At 34.4% G+C, this 11,011-nt stretch overlaps 1 protein-coding gene across 2 annotated transcripts in view; it reads right to left on the bottom strand.

Annotated features, from left to right (window-relative positions):
- Window positions 1-2,067: 2,067 nt before the first annotated feature.
- Window positions 2,068-11,011, bottom strand: part of LOC118183618 (calcium homeostasis modulator protein-like) — a 74,148-nt gene continuing 65,204 nt past the window's right edge. For both annotated transcript variants that reach the window (XM_085813474.1, XM_085813475.1), the window contains exon 5: window positions 2,068-4,316. In XM_085813474.1, the coding sequence (XP_085669600.1) occupies window positions 4,128-4,316 (189 nt within the window). In that variant the 3' untranslated portion in view covers window positions 2,068-4,127. The remainder of the gene's footprint in view (window positions 4,317-11,011) is intronic.

Raw genomic sequence — 11,011 nt, 5'->3', positions numbered from 1 at the left:
ACTTCCAGGTACTTTCTTCATGATACAGCTTTGCATCTTTCCAATGACAGACCTTGGAATGTACTCTTTAGACTCTTGGAATGTAGGCTACAACATGTTCCTGATTCACCTCGTACGCCTGCAGTTGTAACTTTTAGAATGTTAACTGGGCACGATTGCCTCCGTGCCCATCTTTTTTATTTTAACAGTGTGGACTTTCCTACATGTTCTCTTTGTATGGCTGTATAAGAAATGGCTGCTTTACATTTGGACGAAGGCCCTGCACCATCTCCTTTTACTTGTTGTGTGGTGAAATATTAGAGAGCCAATTGTCTACTGACCAAACAACAGGCATTTGTTAAATAAATTATTTTTCATTGATAATAATGCCAAATTCAGCAATTGTTCTAGGCTATTCTTGAGCCAAAAAAAAATTTTTTTAATCGTGAAAACAAGTATTTGCCACCAACTGCATATACAGAAGCCACCCAACCAATGTAGTGGCTAGAGATGCTGACTATCGTACTGATGGGCCTATCTTTGAATCCCAGAGAAGGCATGGATGTTTATAATCTTATGGTATCTGTGTGGCAAAGGGGTGGTCAAAACACATGGTGAGTTCCTGAGTAGTAATTTTCTGTGAATGCCTACTAAAATGTAAAAAATTTTATGACTTTATGATTCACAATCTACAGTTGCCAAAGGGCTTCTTTAGATAGGGCTGCATGCCAGGAGACTCGTGTGCTTCCCGCTCACTGCAGCACACTATGCATGGTGTAGGCAACATAGACTTTGGACGAGGCGAGTTGGGATTCAGCCTAAACACTGATTCTCTGCATACCTGTATCTGGAGAGAGCCTTGAATACAATACCATCCCTTCCTCATCAAGGAAAAAAATCATTATGGTGGTGGATTTGAACAGGCATTATGTTGGGTAATCATACACCCCTGCATATGTTTGACAAAGGCTCCCTGTTTGTTATTAGGTATAGAGAGATCTTAGAACCCTATGTTTGACTTTTGAGGGAGACAGGTGGTCCTTTGTTCTAATAATGGATGACCATGCTCATCCACATAGGACTCAGCTAATTGACAATTACCTTAAAAGTGAGGACATTCTGTGCATGGATTGGCCAACGAGATGAACTGTATGTTGCCACTCTAACCCAAGTTTCATGGTGTACAGTTGTTCGAAGATTTCGTGAGATATGGCTATATGCCAGAAGATTCGTTGTTTGTATCCCGCTTGCTCCAGCACACAAGAAAGTGCATTTAACATGGTGCAGACAACATGTGCTTTGGACCAGACTTTAATGAAGCTTTATGCTTTTTACCAGATGAGTCAAGATTCAGCCTGGATACTGATTCTTATCATATCTGTATCTGGAGAGAGCCGGAACATACCATCTCTCCCTCATCAGGGAAAAAGATCATTACTAAGATGGAGGTGTGATGGTTTGAGCAGCCATTTTATTGTACCGTTACACACCCCTGCATGTATTTGACAAGTGCTTCGTGACTACTATGAGGTACAGAGAGCCCTATGTTCAGCTTTTCAGGGGTGCAGATGGTCTTGTGTTTTTGTTTATGGATGACAACCAGAGCTGGATTTAGACTTGATAAGGCCCTAAGCTATTTGAGATATGGGGCCCTTTATTTATAAGTCCAGATATTTTATGTCAGTGTCAAATATGATTTTGGGGGGCCATAAGCTTTAGCTTGTGTAGCTTGCATATAAATCCTGATGACAAAACTTGTCAGTCTCAACTGGTCAACAGTTACCAGAAAAGCAGGCTATTTGCTGCATAGATTGGACAGCCAGATCTCCTAACCTTTAGGGTAGTTTCATTTCACCATCTCGGTGTTGAAAACATCCTTGCTACGTAGGAGTAAGATTGACTGCCTCGTGTTACACTGCACAACCCTGTATGGCCATGAGAGAGGACCGTACAAAATACTAGACTCATTTTCAATTCAAAATCACAATGTAGATTATGTCGATCAGTTTTTGAGAAATCTAACATAATGTGCAAAATCTATTAATTTTGCACACAAGTATACAATAGGCCACATAAATAAACAGACCATTTTTTTCAAGAAAAATTTATTAACATACTGCAGCTTAGTGGTTTTATACAGTATTTAGTGAAACTTTTTGCTTTACAAAAAAATACCATTACAAGATTTATGAATTATTAATTATTACAAGATACTTTACGTATATGTATCTTATTTTTAAAAATATTCATATCCTTCAAAAATGCAGAACTTCCAGGCTACACTGCAAGAATGTGCATGTTAGAGTGAGGTGGAAAGCATTTTGATGGCATTTCCAAGAAAAATTAATTATTTATTCATTTTTTATGTGTTTATAAATTTTATGTATTATTTGCAGTTATCCAGTAAGTAGAATAGAGACTTGTTAAGTATTGCAAAGCCTAGAAAAACTTTCTAAGGAAGCAACTTTTTCAAAGAAAAAACTTATACAGTACAAAGTCCGTAATCCAGACGTCCATTATCCGGAATGATCTATAATCCGGACCTCAAAGCCACAAACTTACGCATGTGCATAAAACATTTACCCATGCGCGCTCCCGATAGAAAGATGACAGAGAGGTTATTGAAAACGAAAAAATTTCGATTGATAAGTTAGTCGGTATTCCTGACACAGCAATTATAGGACTTGAACAGTGGAACTTTGTAACTGAACAAAAAATTACATCTGTTTATAGAATTAAAGAGAAAGTATTAGCACAAAAAATGAAACAACTTACATTGAAAGAAATGTTAAATAAATATTAAGCCTTTTTTTTTTTTTTTTTTTTTCTGTTGTTGTTGTAAATTTTGATACCCTTTAGAATATAATTTCTCTTTATTTCACAAATTACGGTTTCATATTTTTAATTGTATAATTTCTGCATGCCATCTTACCAGATTTAAATTGATGATCTATAATCCGGAATCGCCGAAGTCCCGTCGAGTCCAGATTACGGACTTTGTACTGTAGTTGTAGCAATAGGATAGTAGACATAAAAATTATTGAGATCACCATAACAGACTAGTTACATAGAATAAATTTTTGTTTTCAATTTTTATAAACTGACTTCTTAATATAATGCATATAATTACAAATTCAGCTGTTTTCTCCCATATGCAGAATTCTTCTTTGTTGTTGCTGAAGAAGTTTGTAGTTCAGAGTGAAGAATCCTCTACATCATCATCTTTCTGCATCTTGTGCATCTACCGTGTCTCCAAATAAAGTTGCATAACGACCAAAACAGATAGTTATATTAGGTGAATGGAAGAAGAATTGCTATATAAGATTCCACCCTATACAGCATGCTTTTGTAACTCTCAATTTTCTCTGAGACTGAATACATTTTCCATTTTTATGAAGAACTGTTACTCCCTGGCGATTCGCCAGTGATAGATGCTTTTCTGGGGTAACTGTTGTCAGCATATTTCCTTATTTAACATTTGATTGGGCAGCCGTAAATCCTGATACATCATTTCTCTGAAATCCTGTCAGATATATAGCAGAATCTTTTATGGATGTAATCTTTGTTTTGCAATGGATCCTGGAGATTTCCTTGACTTAAAAGTAATATTTTATTCATTTGACATTCTTGTATAGAGCCCATTTCTCATCACCAGTTATTGTATGACACAAAAACTTGGTTGCATTTTGCCAAGATTTGAAACATAACAATTCACTCCTCTCTCCATGTCGTCAGTGATTCAGATGTCTAATTTTGGCCCTAATAACAAAGTGTAACCCCTTTTCCTCTGTTATTTGATGAATCTGAAACTTCTTTACCAATTCTATTAGAGTAATTTTTTGCTCTCGTTCTTTTCATTCCTGAAGTCTTGGTCTTTAAGCTGCCTTGATCCACCTTTTTTTCTCTTGCTTGTCACATAATTCTTTTTTTCTGTTTGAAATGTTTTTCTTATACCTGATACAGAGTTCATCTGCTTAATTTAAAAGCTGTCAGATTCATGTGCTGGGCCATGTACAAAAAGAAATCTTGGTTTTAAAAATTAGTTATGCATAATAATCTCTCAAGAATATTTAAATCTGTTATTTTAGTTTTGAGAAAAGAGGCTATAATTAGTTGTTCAGTTAAATAGCTCTATCTTAAAATTTGGATCATTTCCCTGGAACTTGATGCCTGAATGCCCATTTGTGAAGAGGTGTGTATAAAGGTTCCTCTTTATCCACTGCTGTATCTACTTTGTAGGAAGGAGCCATGGAAATAGCATCCCAATCTTCTTTCTGTAGCTTACTTTCATTAAGGAATACTTCTGCATTCAATTTTGCCAACTGTTGTGCTTTTTTCTGGAATTAAAAAAGATTGTTTAAAAAATTGTACTATACTTTACAGGCAATTTTCTACTTGTAAAATATTGTCCTACATTAATTCAGAAGTCAAACAACAAAAATCAGCGTTAATTCACAAAATTTTCACAGGACTAGTTTCGATGGTTTTACCGAACCATCATCTTCAGCTGCAAAACCGCAAATGAACAAGATAGGAAAAAATGTTTAGATAAAATAAGAAAGCCTGGACAAGAATAAGCAAGTGGCGCCATCTGTTGGCGAAACCAGAACTAAAACATAATTTCTCTAAAAGCCGAAGGCAAATTTGGATTGGAATTAGGATCGTTAACTAGAACAGAAAGATTTTTATGAATGTGAAATGCCTCCAGAAAATCCAGTTCTCCAATGGAAGATGTTTTTTGAATAATTTTGGCAGCAGAAAAATTGAAAGTGTGATTTTCGGACCAACAATGTTGAGCAACAGAAGACTTCTGTGTTTCCTTTTTTCTAACATATGCCTCATGTTCTTTGACGCGAAATTTTAAGGCTCTCTTACTTTGGCCAATGTAAATTAAACCGCACTGGCAAGGAATCCTATAAATACCCCAGGAATTCATATCCGGAATGGGGTCCTTGAGTATAGAAGTTGGAATTTTATTGACGGGAGAGTAAACAACCCGAAAGTTAAATTTCTGCAAAATATGTGCAACTTTATAGCTAATTGATGGAAAGAAGGGAATGACAACAGAATTTTTATAATCTCCTAAAATAAGAGTGTGGCTTTTAGTGTGTTGAGATGAGAATTTTTTAACTGCTTGATTAATAATGTTGGGTGAAAAGCCCCTGTCAATAGCTATTGCTTTTAAATAATTTAGTTCTTCATCAAGGGCTAGTTTGGAGGAGCAAACTTGAAGAGCACGGAAAACATAGGAATAAAATGAAGCTAACTTTTGTTTAGTCGGATGACATGATTTAAAGTGTGGTGGAAGGCAAACCGATGAAGGTTTACGGTAAACTGTAGTACTGAAGTTGGATGTGTTACGTGTGACCAGAATGTCGAGAAACGGAAGAGAATTGCAAGTCTCAAGTTCAAAAGTGAACTGAATAGCAGGATCAATAGAATTCATTGTTGAAAGAACTCTATTTAAATCATCTTTATTACCTTCAAACAGGGTAAAAGTATCGTCTACGTAGTGGAACCATGCCGGGAAGTTTAAAGTTTCAAACAATTTTCATTCATAATAATGCATGTACTCGTAGATATCAGCCAGGATGGGACTGAGGGGGCTTCCCATGGCTAATCCCTCAGTTTGCTTGTAATATTTATTTTGGAAAATAAAATGTGTTTGTTTCAAACAGAGTTGAGTGAGAGAAATTAGCTCATCAATTTCGATGCAAGAGAAATGAAATTCGCGAAGTCTGGTTTCTAGACATCTTAATGCACCCTCCACTGGGACATTAGTGAATAATGATTTTACATCAAAAGAAACCATGAGTAAATTACGAGGAAAAATGTTTTTAACCTTTTTTACAAACTCTATTGAATTTTTTATGGTGTAAATGTTATAGTCTAATAGAGTGGAAAATCTAGAAACTAAATATTTAGCTAATGGATACGAGGCAGTACCTAAATTTGATACAATAGGGCGGAAAGGAATACCACTTTTTTGAATTTTGGGAAGAGCATATAATCTGGCACAATTCGCAACAGATGGGATAAGCGAATGTTTTAAGTTGCTTGAAATGATTTGCGAAGATTTGATCGCAGTTTTTATTTTGGATAAGTCCGAAGGTGAAGGATCTTTAGGGATCGGATTATATGGTCCTTCGTTTAAGAGTTTAGTGACACCATCGATGTAAGTGTTCTTATCCATGACGACTATCTGGCCACCTTTGTCGGCCTTTGAAATGACAATATCCGGGTTAGAATGAATCTCGCGCATTGTAGTTCTTTCTCTCGCAGTTAGATTTGGTTTCAAAGGTTTATTATTGAATTTCACATTATGAGCGATAAGATGCCTAATCATTTCTTTCTGTGAATCTGAAACTTTACTGAACTTGAAAGCTTTTTCGATAGGAGCCAAAATCTTTGGAATCGAGGGTTTACAGGTTTGTGAGAAGTTAAAATTATATTTTAAAATTCTCTCTTGTTCTTCTGAAAGACTAACATTAGAAATATTAACTATTGGCTTGATGTTTACAATGGGAAGATTTTTTGAACTACTTGAACTGGAAGACTGTAAAAGAAGTTTTTCGAATTTAACTGCAAGGGTGTTTTTATGACGGTTAACTGCATTCTCCGTTCTAGACCAAGACTTTTGTTCAAGGGCAGTAAATTTTGGATATGTTTTAGCGAGTTCCAGATGAAGCTTATAGAGTTCATGTTCAATTTTGGACAATTGTTGACGTGTATCCCTTATCACGGACCGAAGTAAGGCAAGTTTGCAATTTAACAGAATTCTTGAAACGCGACTCGAAGGTTTTTGATTAGATTTGATTTGAATAAAATTGGGGATCAATTTTTTACATTTACATTTAAGTAAAAAGTCAAGATGATTCAGGAATTTTTGCCGTTTCAGGCGTAATTTAGTGAAACGATTAACGGATGAAGGCATGATAAACAATGCAGAAAATCAAACTAAATTAACTGAGCAATAATAAAGTACACACAAAATAGTAGAAAAATCCCTCACTGAAATGAATAGAAAACAAAATGTTTGTAAGCAAAATGCATGAAATCAGACAAGCAAAGCACAATATCCAAATGTACAAAACACAAACATAACTTGAAAATTGCAAAAATGTACTCACCGAAACTCCTACAATCACAAAATGGCGGCCACACCACGTGCAAAAAAGAAAGCAAAATGTAAGCCTGTTTGGGGCTTCTATAATTAAGACACAATAACACGCCGAATAAATACTAATTCAGAAGTCAAACAACAAAAATCAGCGTTAATTCACAAAATTTTCACAGGACTAGTTTCGATGGTTTTACCGAACCATCATCTTCAGCTGCAAAACCGCAAATGAACAAGATAGGAAAAAATGTTTAGATAAGATAAGAAAGCCTGGACAAGAATAAGCAAGTGGCGCCATCTGTTGGCGAAACCAGAACTAAAACATAATTTCTAAACCAGAACTGTTGTTAATTAAATTGTTGGCGAAACCAGAACTAAAACTCTTAAACGAAGGACCATATAATCCGATCCCTAAAGATCCTTCACCTTCGGACTTATCCAAAATAAAAACTGCGATCAAATCTTCGCAAATCATTTCAAGCAACTTGAAACATTCGCTTATCCCATCTGTTGCGAATTGTGCCAGATTATATGCTCTTCCCAAAATTCATAAAAGTGGTATTCCTTTCCGCCCTATTGTATCAAATTTAGGTACTGCCTCGTATCCATTAGCTAAATATTTAGTTTCTAGATTTTCCAATCTATTAGATAATAACATTTACACCATAAAAAATTCAATAGAGTTTGTAAAAAAGGTTAAAAACATTTCTCCTCGTAATTCACTTATGGTTTCTTTTGATGTAAAATCATTATTCACCAATGTCCCAGTGGAGGGTGCATTAAGATGTCTAGAAACCAGACTTCGCGAATTTCATTTCTCTTGCATCGAAATTGATGAGCTAATTTCTCTCACTCAACTCTGTTTGAAACAAACACATTTTATTTTTTAAAATAAATATTACAAGCAAACTGAGGGATTAGCCATGGGAAGCCCCCTCAGTCCCATCCTGGCTGATATCTACGAGTACATGCATTATTATGAATGAAAATTGTTTGAAACTTTAAACTTCCCGGCATGGTTCCACTACGTAGACGATACTTTTACCCTGTTTGAAGGTAATAAAGATGATTTAAATAGAGTTCTTTCAACAATGAATTCTATTGATCCTGCTATTCAGTTCACTTTTGAACTTGAGACTTGCAATTCTCTTCCGTTTCTCGACATTCTGGTCACACGTAACACATCCAACTTCAGTACTACAGTTTACCGTAAACCTTCATCGGTTTGCCTTCCACCACACTTTAAATCATGTCATCCGACTAAACAAAAGTTAGCTTCATTTTATTTCTATGTTTTCCGTGCTCTTCAAGTTTGCTCCTCCAAACTAGCCCTTGATAAAGAACTAAATTATTTAAAAGCAATAGCTATTGACAGGGGCTTTTCACCCAACATTATTAATCAAGCAGTTAAAAAATTCTCATCTCAACACACTAAAAGCCACACTCTTATTTTAGGAGATTATAAAAATTCTGTTGTCATTCCCTTCTTTCGATCAATTAGCTATAAAGTTGCACATATTTTGCAGAAATTTAACTTTCGGGTTGTTTACTCTCCCGTCAATAAAATTCCAACTTCTATACTCAAGGACCCCATTCCGGATATGAATTCCTGGGGTATTTATAGGATTCCTTGCCAGTGCGGTTTAATTTACATTGGCTAAACTAAGAGAGCCTTAAAATTTCGCGTCAAAGAACATGAGGCATATGTTAGAAAAAAGGAAACACAGAAGTCTTCTGTTGCTCAACATTGTTGGTCCGAAAATCACACTTTCAATTTTTCTGCTGCCAAAATTATTCAAAAAACATCTTCCATTGGAGAACTGGATTTTCTGGAGGCATTTCACATTCATAAAAATCTTTCTGTTCTAGTTAACGATCCTAATTCCAATCCAAATTTGCCTTCGGCTTTTAGAGAAATTATGTTTTAGTTCTGGTTTCGCCAACAGATGGCGCCACTTGCTTATTCTTGTCCAGGCTTTCTTATCTTATCTAAACATTTTTTCCTATCTTGTTCATTTGCGGTTTTGCAGCTGAAGATGATGGTTCGGTAAAACCATCGAAACTAGTCCTGTGAAAATTTTGTGAATTAACGCTGATTTTTGTTGTTTGACTTCTGAATTAGTATTTATTCGGCGTGTTATTGTGTCTTAATTATTGTCCTACATATTAAAAATATTTACTAACCATGTACTGATAAACAGATGTAAACACTTTGAACTTCATATTATCTTTACTCCCGTCCCTTTTTCAAAAGAAAAAATATTAGAGCAATAAATTAATTATCCTGAGCAACATTACTATTCGCATTCTGTAACAGTTTCAAAGGAGGGATAGGAATAGTCATTATTTCTAAAAAGTTGTTTGTTCTCAATATCGAAATGTCATCTTTATTTTTCAGTGCCTTATTGTAATTACAATATTATATACATTCATCGAAATGCTGTTGACTATCCCTTTATGATTTTCCACTAAAAAAAACTTACTACAATAGTTTATGATTGCGAGATTTAAAAATTTGCTTCGAGAAGAAATTTATGTAAGTTTTATTTATTATTTTATTAAACACTATTTACATCCAAGGTTATTTGGGTCGTATTTTTATTGTGTTTAGTGGAATTTTAAGGATTATAAAATTCCCCCCCCCCAAAAAAAAAAAACTCTTTAACTTCCTTTCCTCTTTCGCATGATTTTCCACGAATCTTTTCCGATGGAACATTTAAATATCGTTCAAATAAACACCAGAATATAAATATCTTCCTATACATTGAATGAAATGAATAAAAATTAAGTTTTGTTTTTGAGGGGGGGGGCAAGACGGTTTATAAAACGATCTCACTCATACACTTGTGGACCTACCTTAAGATATAATTTAAGGGGCGAGAGATAAATTATCATCATTTACATTTTCAATATTAAGCTGCATATATGTATTTCAGAAAAGGTAGGTTTGAGGAAAAACATGAATATTTTATATTCGAAGCAATACTTTAATTTCTAAAACTTTCATACATCCTAAAAGAAATATTAATCTTCCGAAGAAAATTTTGCGAAAATGTTTACGTCTACAGTTTCTTGTCTGATCCATTCATAGTAATGTTTTTACCTCAAGCATATAAGATCTTTACTTCATTGCTGTTACATAGCAGAACGTTCTTTGAAATTTAGTGAACCATTCCTTGCAATTTCCTGAGCATGAGATATTTCACATTATGCAAATCTTTTAGGTTTAAACTCGTACATTTACAGGAATAAACACTATTCATATCATGTTATATAAGGAATTTAACCAAAAAAAAATAGCTATAGAGACTATTCATGTTAATTCTAGATATGCATTTTTGGTTTTAAAGTTTTCTTTAATGAAAGAATTTTGCAAACAAAAGTTTTAATTTGTTAAAGAATCTCGCCGAACTATCAACTTTTGTTTTGTAATTGCTGTCATAACTGGGCTGAAAGTAATTTAAGTCCGTAAATTTGTTCTATAATATCTCAATAAATTCTGCACCTACATAAATGGGACATTTCGTATTTCACCGATTAAAGTGAATATATTACTAATTATAATTTTTGCTTGACAGGTGTCATATGACTAAATGCTACTTCCAAATTCTGCTGCATCTACAAGATTCATTTTTATATATACAGTCAACTCCCTATGTGATAAAACTGGAGCCAGAATCCAGATTAATCTAAAGCTTTGAGGAGGGGGAAAAGAAGAGTAATCTATAATAGTTAAAAGGAAGAAATCTAACTCTGGAGATAAAGTTTATTGTATTATTTAAATTAAATCAGTATTCAAAACGGGAAAAAGACAACGAAAATGGAAAAATAAACATCATTAATGTAAACAGAGGATTAGTGACTATACTCTAAAAAGTCGCGCTTTCGAGACAGAAAAATCGCAAATTGAAT

Source organism: Stegodyphus dumicola, chromosome 3 (assembly GCF_044657685.1).
Source record: "Stegodyphus dumicola isolate Sdum_Otavi_A_Nest chromosome 3, ASM4465768v1".
Classification (NCBI taxonomy): Eukaryota; Metazoa; Arthropoda; class Arachnida; order Araneae; family Eresidae; genus Stegodyphus; species Stegodyphus dumicola.
This window is presented reverse-complemented; position numbering and strand designations above follow the sequence as displayed.